This window comes from Schistocerca serialis, chromosome 8 (genome assembly GCF_023864345.2).
Source record: "Schistocerca serialis cubense isolate TAMUIC-IGC-003099 chromosome 8, iqSchSeri2.2, whole genome shotgun sequence".
NCBI classification, from domain to species: Eukaryota; Metazoa; Arthropoda; class Insecta; order Orthoptera; family Acrididae; genus Schistocerca; species Schistocerca serialis.
Genome location: NC_064645.1, coordinates 558,664,458 through 558,683,455, shown reverse-complemented (window position 1 = coordinate 558,683,455; position 18,998 = coordinate 558,664,458). Strand labels below are relative to the sequence as shown.

Genomic DNA, 18,998 nt, shown 5'->3' with positions numbered 1-18,998 from the left:
GGTGTTTTAGGTATAGACATCACTATTTTTCTCAAATTGTGGTGGACTATTTATAACATATTTCATTAGCGAATATATGTATTGTGATGGTGCAGTCAAAATGACTTAACTTCTTGAAGAGGTACATGTATGAAGATCACGGCTGTATACCATGTATTAGTCTTACTGCTCAGTTTCATGCACTCAGCACTTTAAAGTGGTGAGTTAAGGAAAAAAAGCAAGATTTATTATGTAACACTAGTATCACACGCAAAAAAGTATTAACTTCATTTTCATTTTTCAATATATTCTGCACAATTTTTTCCGTTCTGTTTTCGAAGTGTGATTGAAACCAACTGTGTATAATGCCATTGATTCCCTAGAATAAGAGTTTTTTGAAGAGAGTAACATGATCTACACAATCAAATGCTTTGGAAACGTCACAGAAAATACCGGCTTGTGATATTCTGTTATTTAAGGCTTATACCATTTCAGAAAGAAGGTATAAATAGCATTCTCAGTCGAACAGACCTAGAACCCAAACTGTGATAAGCTAAGTAAATTCTATATAATTAAATGTGAGACAGCTCTTGAGTACATTACTTTTTTGAATATATAGGAAATGATTTCAGTAAGGAAACTAGACACTACATGTTTCTTGACACTTTTCTTGTCAAGAGGTTTAACAATTGCATATTTTAATGCATCTGGAAAATATCACATTGCACATTACTTACTGAAGTTGGAACAACATTTCAGAATTGTGTTTAAAATTCTGTCAAACCATATGAGTTTTTGTTATTTTAGAATTTTTCTGTATCTAATAGCCTAATGTTTTGTGGAATGATCTTCAGTTGAACCATTTAATCCTATATTTGCTGCTACATTTAGAAAGTATTTGTTATAAATATTTGCTACTTGTGAATTGTCAGTCATATCATTGTCATTTAGTTTAATTGTTGTGGTATCTTGTACACTGACTGATTGTCCTGTCTCGTATTTGACAGTATCCCATATATTTTTAATCTTATTATCTGTATTATATCCATGGAGAAGAAATAAAAACTTTGAGGTTCGCCGATGACATTGTAATTCTGTCAGAGACAGCAAAGGACTTGAAAGAGCAATTGAACGGAATGGACAGTGTCTTGAAAGGAGGGTATAAGATGAACATCAACAAAATCAAAACGAGGATAATGGAATGTAATCAAATTAAGTGAGGTGATGCTGAGGGAATTAGATTAGGAAATGAGACACTTAAAGTAGTAAAGGAGTTTTGCTATTTGGGGAGCAAAATAACTGATGATGGTCGGAGTAGAGAGGATATGAAATGTAGACTGGCAATGGCAAGGAAAGCGTTTTTGAAGAAGAAAAATTTGTTAACATCGAGTATAGATTTAAGTGTCAGGAAGTCATTTCTGAAAGTATTTGTATGGAGCGTAGCCATGTATGGAAGTGAAACGTGGACAATAAATAGTTTAGACAATAAGAGAATAGAAGCTTTCGAAATGTGGTCCTACAGAAGAATGCTGAAGATATGATAGGTAGATCACATAACTAATGAGGAGGTATTGAATAGAATTGGGGAGAAGAGGAGTTTGTGGCACAATTTGACTAGAAGAAGGGATCGTTTGGTAGGACATGTTCTGAGACATCGAGGGATCACCAATTTAGTATTGGAGGGCAGCGTGGAGGGTAAAAATCATAGAGGGAGACCAAGAGATGAATACACTAAGCAGATTCAGAAGGATGTAGGCTGCTGTAGGTACTGGGAGATGAAGAAGCTTGCACAGGATAGAGTAACATGGAGAGCTGCATCAAACCAGTCTCAGGACTGAAGCCCACAACAACAACATCAACAACATCTGTATTATTAATTTCTGCCAGGATGTGCATACTTCTGGACATTTTAATGACTTTCCTTGAAATATTAAAATATCTCTTGTAGTATGCAAGTAATATCAACTCTTGACTTATTCAGGCCTTAACATAAATTTTCCTCTTATTCCTACATGAGATTTTAATTCCCTTAGCTATCCATGGCTTACTTTTTTAATGGATTTTTGATAACTTTTTAGGAAGGGTACTTCCAAATATTGACACAAATTTACTAATCAGCTTCTGTAACTCTTTTAAACGCCATCCACATCCTCACCAGAATGTGAGCACATTGTTGCAGGAATACTGAAATAGCAGATCTTGAAACAATAGATTGCAGAATAGTGTCTGCTAAATTTGATTTTCAGTGGATAGGCATCTGGACCAGGTGAGGTGTCTGTCTGATTCGGTAGTGAGTATGCAAAACAACTTGCTTCCCTTCTAGTAACAGTTTATTGTAGATTGCTGGAGTGACAAAGGATGCCAAACATTTCCTATTTTCAAGAATAATCACCAGACAGATGAGCAGCAGAGGTCCTGCAAACCTAAGCACCTTCGGATCATCAGTTAGACCTGGATCACTACAGATATTGGCAAGCAGATCGGTGCCATGCACATCAATTCCTGGAAGTGCTGCACTGTCAGTTGGTGAACAAAGTATGACATTACAGAGTATTGTATCAAATTAGTGACTGTATTTAGGACTCCATAGTGGGTAGAACTCCAACAAGTTTTTCTTAGTGGGCCAAAAGAGAGATAAGGTTGGAAACAATAACAACCATAAAACATCTACAAGTACTGTTTGGGTGATTGGAAGTGGAATGAGCACATAAAAACAGTGGGAGAAGCAGATGCCTTACTGAAATTAATGGGAAGAATCTTAAGGAAATATACCCATCCACAGAAGTTGTGGCTCTCAAGATGCTAGTTTGATTCTTGAGTATTGCTCCTCAATCTTGGACCTTTATCAGACAGGATTAATAGACGAGTAGATGCAACAGAGAGTTGCACCATTCATCATGGGGTTGTTTAGTTAGTGAAAGAGTGTTACAGAGGTGCTCATCAGACACCAGCAACAAATGCTACAAGAGATATTTTATGCATCACGAGTATGTTTACTATCAAAATTGCAACAGCATATGTTTGGAGAAGAATCAGATCACATATCACTTGGTGCCACATATCTGGCAATGTGACCACAATGGAGATTTGATATTGTTGTAATTATTACTACTACTACTACTACTACTACTGCTGCTGCTACTACTATTACTGGTTGTGCTGTTCCATTGACAATACCTGAAATCTTGGGGCATTATACAAATTTTCTTCCTGTTAAGTTTTTATCTAGGAGAATATATGTCCTGATTTTAATTTTACCAATTCTTCATTTTATTTTTATGTGTTTCTGATAATCCTGCCTGTTTTGTTTTGAGAAAGCCTTCAAATGTCTTGTGACCAGTTTATTTGGGCTTCCACAGATTGTCACATAACTACAGTCAGTAGCATAAATTTTCAAGCATTTGTGATAATGAGTGGTCTTTCAATTGTCTGATGTTTCATTTATGCCAATAACCAGCTTAATCAAATATTAGTGCCATATGCTCTGTTATTTTACATTAGGAGACTACAGCTGCGTCTAATGAACAAAATTATTTTGATACAGTGTCAATTTGTTATTCTGTGTTGTGCTTAAATTTGAGCATTTATGCTGCCCCAGGGTTTTGGTGTAGCAGTGACAGCATAATTTGGTGTAGCAGTGACAGCATAATTTAATTTATTTGTAGTCTTCCTGTGAAAGATGTTTGCACATTAAATGTCTCCACATTAAATAACTGTAATAACTGTTAATTTCAATGAGAACTTGCTTGTGATTGAAATGGGTGAATACATGTTCATTCATGGCAGAATTTTCAGTCGGCATAGCTGCAAATTTATTTCTTGTTAACACATTATTCCAATGTATATTAGTCCATATGTACTGACAGTGTTACTAAAAACTAATAAGGTACACGCACAGACCTTTGCTGTTTGCAATGCAGTAGACCTTGCTAACTTTGTAGGTTGTGAGCAGATTGTTGTTCTTAATGTCAGTGTGAAATTCAGGATGATGTGTGGAAAATTGGTTCATAGGGCTCCAGGTATAAGCAGATATAATCTAATATAATAGAGGGAAACATTCCACGTGGGAAAAATTATATATAAAAACAAAGATGAGGTGACTTACCGAACAAAAGCGCTGGCAGGTCGATAGACACACAAACAAACACAAACATACATACACACAAAATTCAAGCTTTCGCAACAAACTGTTGCCTCATCAGGAAAGAGGGACGAGGCAACAGTTTGTTGCGAAAGCTTGAATTTTGTGTGTATGTATGTTTGTGTTTGTTTGTGTGTCTATCGACCTGCCAGCGCTTTCGTTCGGTAAGTCACCTCATCTTTGTTTTTACAGATATAATCTAATGCATAAATAGGTGAAACTGTCCAGGTATGTAGTATTATTGGGAATAAGCCACTGTAGTGTGAAACATATCTTCTGTAATTTGCCTCGGCAGTACAATCATACACAAGGTTTTTGTGTGTGATTGTTTTCCTACGCGCCACATAGGCTTTCTATTACTCTCAACTGTGGTAAATATAAATATATCAAACCCACACTAAAAGGAGGCCGTATGAGATGTTTTCAAAACCTTAGGTGACTTTGTATGTTTATGAAAAAATATTTATTTATTCGTCAATATTCATGTTGTCCCCTTCAGAATAATCCCCCTCAGATACAATACAATGCTTCTTCCGATCCTTGAAGCACTTCTCATAATTTCTTTTTGGTACAGCCTTGAGTGCTTTCAGCAATGCATTTTTTATTTCCTCAATCGTTAAAATCTTCGTCCTTTTATAGCTCCCTTCAGTTTGGGAACAGGAAATTGTTGCAGGTGGCCAAATCTCGTGAATATGGTGGCTGAGGCATGATTGTTGTGTTATTTTTGGCCAAAAAATCTCTCACAAGCAATGACGAACGAGCAGATGCATTGTCATGATGCCAAAGCCATGAATTATTTTTCCACAATTCCGGTCGTTTTTTGCATATTGCTTCTCGTAAATGGTAAATAACATAAAGGTAGTACTCCTTATTGACTGCATGACCTTGCAAAAATTCATGATGCACTATGCAACTGTAATAATAATAATAATAATAATAATAATAATGGTAATGGTAATGGTAATAGTAATAGTACTAACAATGATGATGATAATAATAATAATAACAATAACAGTGAGCAGAACTGACATTTGATTGAACATGGTGTGCTTTTTTTTGTTTTGGTTTTGCGGGCTGCTTCCATTGGGACAATTGGGCTTCAGTTTCGATGTCAAAACTGTAAACCAATATTTCGTCACCAGTTATGACTCTTTTGAGCAAATCAGGAACATCATTGATGTCATTCAAGAACTCCTGGACGAAGCTTCTGATCAAAATTGAGAAGTTTTAGAACAAACTTCGCTGACACGTTTCATGCCCAAAACATCCGGAAAAATTGCATGACACGAGCCGACCGATATGCCAACATTCTCAGCAGCTTCTCTTTTTTCCAAAACAATTTTCTTGACTGCTTTGACAATATCATCTGTTGTTGTGCTGGGGTGTCCAGAGTGAGGTTTGTCATTGACATCTTCTCGGCCATCTTGGAAGAGTTTGTGCCATTTGTAAACATTTTTTACTTAGAATGGACTCACCATATACCAGTGTCAACATTTCAAGTGTTTTAGAGCACTTGACTCCATTTTTCACAGAAAATGTGATGCAAATTCTTTGCTCCATTTTTATAATAATCGAAAATCGTAAAGCACACTAAAACATATCTAACTTTTCTATTTGTCAAAACAAACGAAGTATGCTGTACACTTGGGACTGTGTACATATGTTTAGAACATGTGTACCAACAATAAAAAAACAATAAAAAAGATTGTTAATTCTATGTACGTTGCCTGCACAATTTGAAAAGTCACCTTACTTTTTGAACAGCCCTCATACATCACATTTTTAACAAAGTTGAGTTTTCACTAGAATGAAGTGGTACACCACATGAGACAAGCTACCATAGCAACAGATGCCTTTTTCTCTGTTTACAAGTTGGTCAACTGGGAAGAATATTGTATATCAGTGAAAAGGGCAGAGGTGGCTGAAGTTAAGTTTCACACTAAGGGTTATTGTATCATTAAAAGCATGTCTTAAATTTCTACATCTAGCAGAGACAGTCCTGGGGAGAAAAAAAAGAAAGCTACATTGGAAGTGGACGTACAAGAACATTGTATATCATTATAATGTAAACATTTACACTAAAGTAATGTACGGTCTGGCTGATTTGTGCAGAGCAACAACTGGACAATGATACTTTTGAACAAGTGCCTTGTTTTGACAGAGTATTTTACAACAGTAGAGCAAATGTTTATTGTTTTGGGGCACTATAGTCTTGGGACAATACTTTTGTATTATCTGTGAAAAAAGAAGAGTAATGATTGTCATGATTACATATTAATGGAAGTATCTGATATCTGAAGCATGTTTAAGTACAAAGAAAATGAGCCAAAATGACTTCATTGCTGTTCTTGTCCTTGCAGGAATTATGAACTGTGACATAACAGTGAGAACTACTACTGGTACATTGTTGAAGATCGATGCAGATGATCCAAATACAGTATTTCAATACATTGCAAGTGTCAGTCATGCATAGTTATTAGTGCATTATGTCATAGTTAAGTGAATTCAATCAGATTTTTGATGCTAATGTGGTTGGTGCGTCCTTTATTGGCTAAAGAGGTGCTGCTTCTGTCATCAGGGAAAATTAGGATCTAGTAGGATATGTGTAAACACCATGATGTACAGGGAATTTTATGTGAACAAAATGTGTGTGTCAGATAATGTATTCTGTTAATACTTTTATTATTTTTACCATTCTAATAAAGAATAGGTAGTCTTTACGTAGAATGTTATTTCACCATGTACTTTTATATGATATGCAACATTCTTACATGAAAAGTTATGTTAAATTTAAGGCAACTTACAAAATATTGTGAAACATGCTAAATACATGTCACTCTTCTATTATACATAGTGTATCACTTGATGATACATGGTAAACACACACACACACACACACACACACACACACACACACACAGGATAACAAGTGTATTACTTGATGATACATAGTAAATACACACACACAGGATAACAAGTGTGTTACTTGATGATACATAGTAAACACACACACAGGAAAACAACAAATATTTTTACTTCATGAGAAATTATGAAATTGTGATGTACAACCTTCTCAAAGGAAGGTATTTGTACAACAGTTTCTTTCTGTCATGAGAGCATCTGTGGCACGTAACATGTGCTGCACTATTATTGATACATTTTACTTGAAATGCAAATGTTAGAAATTAATTTCCGTTCAGTAATGTCTCATGTAATTATGATCTGGTGTAACTCATCTTTAAGAAAAATGTGCTGTAACAATATTAATTGGTACTCACCCATGATGATCTTGTAGACATCTGTTTAATGAGTTGGTCATTCTGACTGCTGCTTCACAATATATATTTTCCCTCATGAAGTTCATTGTAAATAACCCACTACAGGTCAAAAGGAACAACAATGTACTTTGTTACAATACCAGAAGGAAAAATGAACAATATAGGAAAAGACAGATTGCTACTTACTGTAAAGAAGACACATTAAGCTGCAAACAGCCATAATTGAAAAACACTTACCTAGAGCTTTTGGAAACAGCCTTCATCAGTAAGGAAAAATGACATTCATTACTCCACAGTAAGATTTTCTTTAGCAAGAAAAGGGGTGCACAATGCTGCATCAAAAATGTTTGACTACTTTTCCAGTGATATAAAATGTCTGACAGTCAGCAAAGTAAAATTTGAAAACAAACTGAGAAAGTTTCTCCTTGACAACTCCTTCTATTCAGTAGAAGAATTTCTACTATGATGTGGAAAAGGTGGTGGGTAGGAATTATTAACATCTGTGTATCTTTTTTTTTTTTCTTTTTGGGAAAAGATCTTAAAAATGTTGAATAGATACAAATTAATTTACAATATGAAAGCAAAAATATTCATTCCACCTCATTACGATCTATCATGCAAAATGATTCATGGAAAATGTAACTAACTCAGTAACTAACGAACTACAAGTTCATGTACAGTACAAATGTGAAATGAGTCATTCCATGTCATTATGATTTAATGTGCAAATGATCCATAAAACATGCAAGTAACTAACTAACTTCTTTTCAGTATGGCAACTATCAGGATCTGTAATGTCAACTGTCTGATTTAATTGATGGTAACACTGAGTTTTTAGTTACGCTAGGGAATTAATTGTCTTTTTTAAAGTCAGTGTTTCATAATCTCTTTCATATCTTAATTTTAGTGTGAATCGTATTGCCTATACACATACCTATTATAAAATATTGTAGTAGTAACTGTCTTTTTGTGCCTGTTTTAAAATGTGCAGAGATGGCACTCCAAAATGTAATTGTTCATGTTTCTGTGTAAATGTTTATGTATGAGAGTGAATGATAGAACATGACTATCACTGGATGTCCTCAGCAGTGCCTTAAGAAAACTTTAACTGTACTTATTGCATCACGTTTTAGTACAGTGATGACAATGTCTCTAGATTTGGGTACAATCTGTGGCCTATATGGTCACTATGGAAACAGTACCATACTAGACCCAACCTTACAATGCAGTCTGGCTTTCAGATCAACCACTGAGCTTATGACCCCCTGCACTTTAACACGTTTTACTGTTGTTGAAAACAATGGACTTGTTTGAACTCTTAACAAAGCCTAAGTATGTACACCAGAACCCATTGCCTTAAGATATGCTGTTATTTGCACCTTCTCATTTTGTTGCCATCATGGTCCTATTTTCAAGACTTTTGATGCATTGTACTGTTCCCTAAGTAAATTATTTTTTAGCAGTTTTAGTAACATTACTTTCTGGACCAGCATTGTACAGTTTACTTGCTGAAGTGTCTGCTGTAAAAGGTGCGGTGAAGCTTGAAAAATGGCACATACTGATTTTCTTTATCCTTTGAACTGTTGAATAGCTGTAGGATTGTTTGAAGTATAGCCTTCCTTTTAATATGCTTATCGATTTTCCAACTTGGTGCTTTCAAATACTTCCTGATCATAGGTATTAAAGTCTAATGCTTTTGGTATGGCAAATCAGCACCCATAAAGCTACACAGTATTGAGATCTTACTCAGCTAGAAAAATGTTGGAAGTATTTCTACCATGGGCATCTTAGTTCATAATGATAATATTATGGGAAGGAAAGGTGCTACTCACCATATAGTGGAGATGCCGTGTCGCAGATAGGCACAACAAAAACTCTCACAATTAAAGCTTTCGGCCATTGGCCGTCGCCTACAATAGACACACATACGCATGAGTGCGCGCATGCGCAACTTTCCTTCTCATAATATTGTTACATTCCATCCTGCATTTTCCATTGTTTGATTAGTTTATAGTGAATGTTTTCATTATTATGTGCAGAGACAGGACAAAATTTGAGCAAGTGTATATATGTCAGTAGAAGAGGTTGCCTTTTTTGTGCCTAGAATTGATTTTAGACTTTTGAATGTGAGAAAAATATTGAGGAAACACAATTCACCCAACCTCTGTGGCAACCAACACTGCACTAACTACCACCATTACTCATCTGTGTTGCAATCAGCTGTTAAACATAATTATAGAATAAAGGCTTTCACGACCGCATGCCATAGCTGCTGGTAAACCTTTCAGGAGTCAGCAAGACTCAGTGGAAGAACACTTCTGAGGATGTCCAGTGCAGTCCTGGACGAATTTCAGGAACAGAAGAGTTTCTTGGACCACGACCTCGCATGCCGAAAGATTTACCAGCAGCTATGTCAAAGATAATGCTAACCATCTGGCATTTTCAGTTTATACACACAGTGTTCCAGGGAAGGGTGGAGTCTATATTGTTGGTATGTTGTCAGTGTGTTGTTCGAAACATACTGGAGACCCGAGCGTCTTTTTAGCATTCATTATGATGCCTGTCTGAGGATGTTTATACTTTCGTTAACATACTGTTGTTAATTATTATTTAAATTGGATGTCTTTTAGTAATGACCACGCTGCTGTATTTTTTGTAGTTGTGGAGATACTGAAGGAACAGCTCAGTCAGTCTGCCAGTACTGAAGATGAAAATCGTTACCTCTGGCTCTGCAAGCTGGTAATGGACAGTTCTGTAGCAGAAAGCTGCTCCCACCATATAATGCCGCCACACCGTAAAACAAAGGTAATGGATTGCTGGAAGCATTTGAAATTTCAAGTATATGACTTTGTTGTTTGTAGCTCACTGTTAGGTCTCTTAGCTAGCAGTTGTTCTGTTACTTTATTTTATAGTGTGCTTTCAAAGTTAATAACTGTCAGTCAAGAAAATTATAATTTGTTACATAATAACAACTACATGCTTCATAGATACGTTTCATAATACAAGGAACTTCAGTTTTCCATTCTCTGATTTTATGTTTTTCATGATTCTGCTCCATAAATTCATAGCCCCAGTTGTGAAAAACGCGTAAGCTTAATGTTAAAAATTCCCTGATTTTGCATGTCTTCCTAGTAAGGTTTACCTTGATTCCAAGTTCTTACTCAACATCTTGCTTGACTTCGTCCCATTTTCTTCCTATTGACATTTGAAGTGACTGAATGTTTTATAAGTGGCTCACACCATAGATGGTGGTGGACTTGAGGGAATATTTTAGGCCGTTGTGGAGAGGAGAGATGTGAGAAAGGAAATGCTGATGTAATCCATGATTGGTGTTGCCAAGCAACTTGAACATTAAGCTTCACCGTGCAGTTATGATACTACTACTACTAGGTTGCAGTGGTAATGGAAAAATAAGACAGTTGATGCAATCTGTTCCGTACTGAGCCAATACGTGATGAGGGGGCTCAGTCACCACCTTTCCTTGTGCCACTTATAACTCAGTCTCATCTTTTTGCATGTATTTCTGATGAACTGTATTCAGCAACAATATCAGTCATCAACATTTAAATTTTAATATGCTCAGTCGTAATCAAGGAAAGATTGCCCATTTCCGGCTAGTGAACTCTTATTGGCTGGTGACTTGTTAAGTCACCCAGTAGCCAGCAAAGCCACCACACCACACTAACACACGTAAAACAATTAAAATCGCTCAAAAGAGGAAAGGCCGTTGTACCTGATGGGATACCAGTTCGATTTTACACAGAGTATGTGAAGGAACTTGCCCCCTCTTCTTGCAGTGATGTACCGTAGGTCTCTAGAAGAGCGTAGCATTCCAGAGTATTGGAAAAGGGCACAGCTCGTCCTCGTTTTCAAGAAGGGATGTCAAACAGATGTGCAGAACTATAGACCTATATCTCTAACATCGACCAGTTGTAGAATTTTGTCGCACTTATTATGTTAGAGTATAGTGACTTTTCTGGAGACTAGAAATCTACTCTGTAGGAATCGGCATGGGTTTCGAAAAAGACGATCGTGTGAAACCCAGCTCGCGCTATTCGTCCACGAGACCTCAGAGGGCCATAGACACGGGTTCCCAGGTAGATGCCGTGTTTCATTTGACTTCCGCAAGGTGTTTGATACAGTTCGCCACAGTCGTTTAATGAACAAAGTAAGAGCATATGGACTATCAGACCAATTGTACGATTGGATTGAAGAGTTCCTAGATAACAGAATGCAGCATGTTGTTCTCAATGGATAGAAGTCTTCCGAAGTAAGAGTGATTTCAGGTGTGCCGCAGGGGAGTGTCGTAGGACTCTTGCTATTCACAATATACATAAATGACCTTGTGGATAACATCGGAAGTTCACTCAGGCTTTCTGTAGATGATGCTGTAATATATCAAGAGGTTGTAACAATATAAAATTGTACTGAAATGCAGGAGGATCTGCAACAAATTGACGCATGGTGCAGGGAATGCAATTGAATCTCAATGTAGACAAGCGTAATGTGCTGCGAATACATAGAAAGAAAGATCCTTTATCATTTAGCTACAATATAGCGGGTCAGCAGCTGGAAGCAGTTAATTCCATAAATTATCTGGGAGTAGGCATTAGGAGTGGTTTAAAATGGAAAGATCATATAAAGTTGATCGTCAGTAAAGCAGATGCCAGACTGAGATTCATTGGAAGAATCCTAAGGAAATGCAATCCAAAAACAAAGGAAGTAGGTTACAGTACATTTGTGCGCCCACTGCTTGAATATTGCTCAGCAGTGTGGAATCTGTACCAGATAGGGTTGATAGAAGAGATAGAGAAGATCCAACGGAGAGCAGCGCGCTTCATTACAGGATCATTTAGTAATCGCGAAAGTGTTAGAGAGATGATAGATAAACTCCAGTGGAAGACTCTGCAGGAGAGACGCTCAGTAGCTCGGTACGGGCTTTTGTTGAAGTTTCGAGAACATACCTTCACCGAGGAGTCAAGCAGTATATTGCTCCCTCCTACATATATCTCATGAAGAGACCATGAGGATAAAATCAGAGGCATTAGAGCCCACACTGAGACACACCGACAATCTTTCTTTCCATGAACAATAGGAGACTGGAATAGAAGGGAGAACCGATAGAGGTACTCAAAGTACCCTCCGCCACACATCGTCAGGTGGCTTGCAGAGTATGGATGTAGATGTAGATGTAGATGTAGGATATGAGCTCTTCTATTGGGTGTGGGGAGAGGGGGAGTGGCCGTTCAGCAATGGGAGTGCTGGTATGGGTGAAACCATTTCGTGAAGTGATGAAAATACACTTTTTGTACAAATGATATGCTATGACAGAGATTTCACATGTTGTTGTTGTTGTGGTCTTCAGTCCTGAGACTGGTTTGATGCAGCTCTCCATGCTACTCTATCCTGTGCAAGCTTTTTCATCTCCCAGTACCTACTGCAACCTACATCCTTCTGAATCTGCTTAGTGTATTCATCTCTTGGTCTCCCTCTACGATTTTTACCCTCCACGCTGCCCTCCAATACTAAATTGGTGATCCCTTGATGCCTCAGAACGTGTCCTACGAACCGATCCCTTCTTCTGGCCAAGTTGTGCCACAAACTTCTCTTCTCCCCAATCCTATTCAATACTTCCTCATTAGTTATGTGATCTACCCATCTAACCTTCAGCATTCTTCTGTAGCACCACATTTCGAAAGCTTCTATTCTCTTCTTGTCCAAACTATTTATCGTCCATGTTTCACTTCCATACATGGCTACACTCCATACGAATACTTTCAGAAATGACTTCCTGACACTTAAATCTATACTCGATGTTAACAAATTTCTCTTCTTCAGAAACGCTTTCCTTGCCATTGCCAACCTACATTTTATATCCTCTCTACTTCGACCATCATCAGTTATTTTGCTCCCCAAATAGCAAAACTCCTTTACTACTTTAAGTGCCTCATTTCCTAATCTATTTCCCTCAGCATCACCCGACTTAATTAGACTACATTCCATTATCCTTGTTTTGCTTTTGTTGATGTTCATCTTATATCCTCCTTTCAAGACACTGTCCATTCCATTCAACTGCTCTTCCAAGTCCTTTGCTGTCTCTGACAGAATTACAATGTCATCGGCGAACCTCAAAGTTTTTATTTCTTCTCCATGAATTTTAATACCTACTCCGAATTTTTCTTTTGTTTCCTTTACTGCTTGCTCAATATACAGATTGAACAACATCGGGGAGAGGCTACAACCCTGTCTTACTCCCTTCCCAACCACTGCTTCCCTTTCATGTCCCTCGACTCTTATAACTGCCATCTGGTTTCTGTACAAATTGTAAATAGCCTTTCGCTCCCTGTATTTTACCCCTGCCACCTTTAGAATTTGAAGGAGAGTATTCCAGTCAACATTGTCAAAAGCTTTCTCTAAGTCTACAAATGCTAGAAAAGTAGGTTTGCCTTTCCTTAATCTTTCTTCTAAGATAAGTCGTAAGGTCAGTATTGCCTCACGTGTTCCAGTGTTTCTACGGAATCCAAACTGATCTTCCCCGAGGTTGGCTTCTACTAGTTTTTCCATTCGTCTGTAAAGAATTCGTGTTAGTATTTTGCAGCTGTGACTTATTAAACTGATAGTTCGGTAATTTTCACATCTGTCAACAGCTGCTTTCTTTGGGATTGGAATTATTATATTCTTCTTGAAGTCTGAGGGTATTTCGCCTGTTTCATACATCTTGCTCACCAGATGGTAGAGTTTTGTCAGGACTGGCTCTCCCACGGCCGTCAGTAGTTCCAATGGAATATTGTCTACTCCGGGGGCCTTGTTTCGACTCAGGTCTTTCAGTGCTGTGTCAAACTCTTCACGCAGTATCATATCTCCCATTTCATCTTCATCTACATCCTCTTCCATTTCCATAATATTGTCCTCAAGTACATCGCCCTTGTATAGACCCTCTATATACTCCTTCCACCTTTCTGCTTTCCCTTCTTTGCTTAGAACTGGGTTTCCATCTGAGCTCTTGATATTCATACAAGTCGTTCTCTTATCTCCAAAGGTCTCTTTAATTTTCCTGTAGGCGGTATCTATCTTACCCCTAGTGAGATAGGCCTCTACATCCTTACATTTGTCCTCTAGCCATCCCTGCTTAGCCATTTTGCACTTCCTGTCGATCTCATTTTTGAGACGTTTGAATTCCTTTTTGCGTGTTTCACTTACTGCATTTTTATATTTTCTCCTTTCATCAATTAAATTCAATATTTCTTCTGTTACCCAAGGATTTCTACTAGCCCTCGTCTTTTTACCTACTTGATCCTCTGCTGCCTTCACTACTTCATCCCTCAAAGCTACCCATTCTTCTTCTACTGTATTTCTTTCCCCCATTCCTGTCAATTGCTCCCTTATGCTCTCCCTGAATCTCTGTACAACCTCTGGTTCTTTTAGTTTATCCAGGTCCCATCTCCTTAAATTCCCACCTTTTTGCAGTTTCTTCAGTTTTAATCTACAGGTCATAACCAATAGATTGTGGTCAGAGTCCACATCTGCCCCTGGAAATGTCTTACAATTTAAAACCTGGTTCCTAAATCTCTGTCTTACCATTATATAATCTATCTGATACCTTTTAGTATCTCCAGGGTTCTTCCATGTATACAACCTTCTTTCATGATTCTTAAACCAAGTGTTAGTTATGATTATGTTGTGCTCTGTGCAAAATTCAACCAGGCGGCTTCCTCTTTCATTTCTGTCCCCCAATCCATATTCACCTACTACGTTTCCTTCTCTCCCTTTTCCTACACTCGAATTCCAGTCACCCATGACTATTAAATTTTCGTCTCCCTTCACAATCTGAATAATTTCTTTTATTTCATCATACATTTCTTCAATTTCTTCGTCATCTGCAGAGCTAGTTGGCATATAAACTTGTACTACTGTAGTAGGCGTGGGCTTCGTATCTATCTTGGCCACAATAATGCGTTCACTATGCTGTTTGTAGTAGCTTACCCGCATTCCTATTTTCCTATTCATTATTAAACCTACTCCTGCATTACCCCTATTTGATTTTGTGTTTATAACCCTGTAGTCACCTGACCAGAAGTCTTGTTCCTCCTGCCACCGAACTTCACTAATTCCCACTATATCTAACTTCAACCTATCCATTTCCCTTTTTAAATTTTCTAACCTACCTGCCCGATTAAGGGATCTGACATTCCACGCTCCGATCCGTAGAACGCCAGTTTTCTTTCTCCTGATAACGACATCCTCTTGAGTAGTCCCCGCCCAGAGATCCGAATGGGGGACTATTTTACCTCCGGAATATTTTACCCAAGAGGACGCCATCATCATGTAATCATACAGTAAAGCTGCATGCCCTCGGGAAAAATTACGGCTGTAGTTTCCCCTTGCTTTCAGCCGTTCGCAGTACCAGCACAGCAAGGCCGTTTTGGTTATTGTTACAAGGCCAGATCAGTCAATCATCCAGACTGTTGCCCTTGCAACTACTGAAAAGGCTGCTGCCCCTCTTCAGGAACCACACGTTTGTCTGGCCTCTCAACAGATACCCCTCCGTTGTGGTTGCACCTACGGTACGGCTATCTGTATCGCTGAGGCACGCAAGCCTCCCCACCAACGGCAAGGTCCATGGTTCATGGGGGGGGGGGAGATTTCACATAGAAATAGAAAAAGGGTTTTGCGATAGCATATTTTGGAAAGACTTCAGTGTTCTAATCTAACGTGGCACAGTTGCGACTACTACATACACTACGCATGTATGCATTTTCCACTGCACAGACACCACACACTGTAGATTGTAAAGACTAGCAGGAATGATAGAGGACATGAAGCGAAACTGTAGCACCTGAGCTTTCAAATTTACATTTTATGCAATGTACAGAAAGTCACTGAGCCAAATTCTAATAAGCTTGTAACATCGATTGGGGAAGTAAACTAATTTTTTCATGTCTCTGTTTCTCTCATCAGGCCCAGAAGAACACTTTAACGGAGGTGGGCATATGAAGTGCAGCTCATAAGTGTAGTCATTTTCAGGAGAAATGTTAGTACTGATGATAGGCATGGTTTCTATACATAGGCAACATTGATGGTGAAATGGTGTACAAAGAAAAGAGGCAAGCGAGAGCTATTAAATATACTGTGTAGATTGCTGAAAAGCAGGCTAGGTGCCAATGAATCACTTAAAATGTGAACAAAATATCAAACGATGAAAAAGGGGAACAGTTCTTGTACGTGGTAAATTGTCCACTGAAAGAACGTGTAAAAAATATACAATAAGTAATAAGACATCATGGAGTTTGAGTGATGTGCCCTTCCTTGTTGGCCTTCTCTGCACTACTTTGTTGGTGGTAAACTATTTTTCATGGCTGAGTGCTAGATAGTGTAAGTCATTTCTCTTTCTAGTATTATATTTATGAATATTACTAGGTGCACCCCACAGTATTACCTGCAGTTAGTTATTTATAAATTATAAAGAAGTGTTAGTGCTGAAAGTAACTATCCATGTGTAGGTGCCATCACAATAGTTATCTCTTGGAGGTAATCAGGCATGAGTCACTTACTGTGCAGTTAACTGCACAACATTTGAAAAAAATTGAGATGATGGGAGAAACTGATAGAATAAACATCGCTCACAACTCAACTTGTGCAATACAAATTCTCAACATTAATCCCTCTGGGCTATCGAGACCCTAGAAGCAAACGGAACCTACAAAAAAATTACAAATCATTCAAATCCAAACAGAAAAGCAAAGTTGATGTTTAAGAAACCTAATAATATCACAATGCAGTAGATTTCCAAAACATTCTATCTTCTGCAAAATATTTTCTTGTGAATACATTACATTGTTATACATTTTAGTGATGATTTTATCCTACAGGAGTATTTCTGCTGTCCTAGATTTATGTACATCCTTATTTCATTTGTCAAAACAGTTAAAAACTAATCTTACACTAAACTTAACACATTTATTTTATAGTACACTTTCATATATGACTTTTTAGTCATGTTACCCATCCCATGGTAACAGTAGTCACACTGAACATCCCATGGGAACAGTGATTATTCTTTTTATCCCCCCCCCTCCAAAATATCGGAATGGAAGGTAGGCAGTGTGTCAAATTCAGGAAATAGTTTATTTCCATTAAAAAGTTCATCCAAATAAGTCCAGCCGCTTCTTCATGAAGGACGAACAAACAAAGTAACTTGACAAAGAAAGAAAATAAACAGTTTCTAGTTCAGTGCAGTGCAAATTTGATAATGTTTATCCATGCAAGAATGTCTTCTGGCCTAATGCGTGTGCCTGTTACAAACGGATGTGCTGACATACCGTAATTGAATCCAGCCTCACTAAAACCATACAAGATTCTACGTGTAAGTGCGTGATGATTCTTTGTCATACGCATTTAAATGACACCGTCCTTGTGAGTCTGCAAGCATCTCAGGACTATAAGATACACCTGATGCACATTGGCTAAAACATAACAGGCTTTATGGAAGTATGGATTAAAAAACACGTGAGGATTGTATAAGCATAGTATTCAGTGTGTTGAGTCATATTATTTAGAATGTATACAGTTCAAATGTCAAAGAGTAAGTAGCTTTTTCTAAGAGTAATTGTTATTCCACATTTCGCATTTATTCATGAAATTAATAAATATCTTGTACTACACACTTTTAAAAGTAGCCTATGTGTTAATTCAGGGTATAAGCTAATTCTGGTCCATAATTTCTTCCAAATCCATCCAGCCCTGTCAGCGTGAAGGAGTAACAAATATACACATAAACTTATGCATTTATAATATACAGGGTGTCCCATTTATCTTGACCACCCTAAACAACTGTTTTTCCAGATGCAAATTACAAAATGTTTCAAGAAAACACTCTTTAGCCATCAGGGGGCCACAGTCAGCATGATTGCCTTTGTTGTAGCTTTGTTGTTTACAACAGTTTTTTTGTTTTTTACAGCAGTACGACTTTTTAAAATGGCACTCTATATTTTTTATTTGGTAGTTCATTTCCTCTCCTAAAGACCTGTTCGGAAATGTATCACAGTGTACCAATCACTGAAACACAAAGTTTTTAATTACATAACACAACATTGACTTTGAGCCCAGGATCACAAACTCGTCCACTTGCTGGAGTTGTCAGAAAACAAATGAAAACCAAGTAAAAACATAACACAAAATTGACTTAGACTCTGCTGTACCATTGCCCAGGAGTAGAACATTCAAAGGTGCTCAAAGTGGTGACCCTGGACACCGATACACTGGTGCATTCATTGAATGAAAGAATTATTTACTGCTTCCAGTGTTGCTTGCCAAAGGGAATTACAAGCAAACATGATACATTGCTGCATGTTCTCTGGAGTCGTTGGGCTATCACAATGGACAACGTCTTTAATGCATCCCCAAAGAAAAAAGTCTAGAGGATTTAAATCAGGAGACCTATCAGGCCAAGTAACTGTTCCTCCTCGACCAATCCACCTGGCGGGATACGTTCAGTTCAGAACACGATGTACACACAAGGCATTAGGTGCTGGACGTCCATTGTGTTGATACCACATGAGCATTCTGGTTCTTAGCAGCACTTCATCCAGGAGTGGAGGAAG

General features: G+C 37.8%; 1 protein-coding gene across 1 annotated transcript in view; it reads left to right on the top strand.

Moving 5' to 3' along the window:
* Nucleotides 1-18,998, top strand: part of LOC126416782 (lysosomal-trafficking regulator) — a 603,504-nt gene that overhangs the window by 180,860 nt on the left and 403,646 nt on the right. Inside the window, exon 17 of the mRNA XM_050084644.1 lies at nt 10,058-10,203. Within this exon, the coding sequence (XP_049940601.1) occupies nt 10,058-10,203 (146 nt within the window). The remainder of the gene's footprint in view (nt 1-10,057; nt 10,204-18,998) is intronic.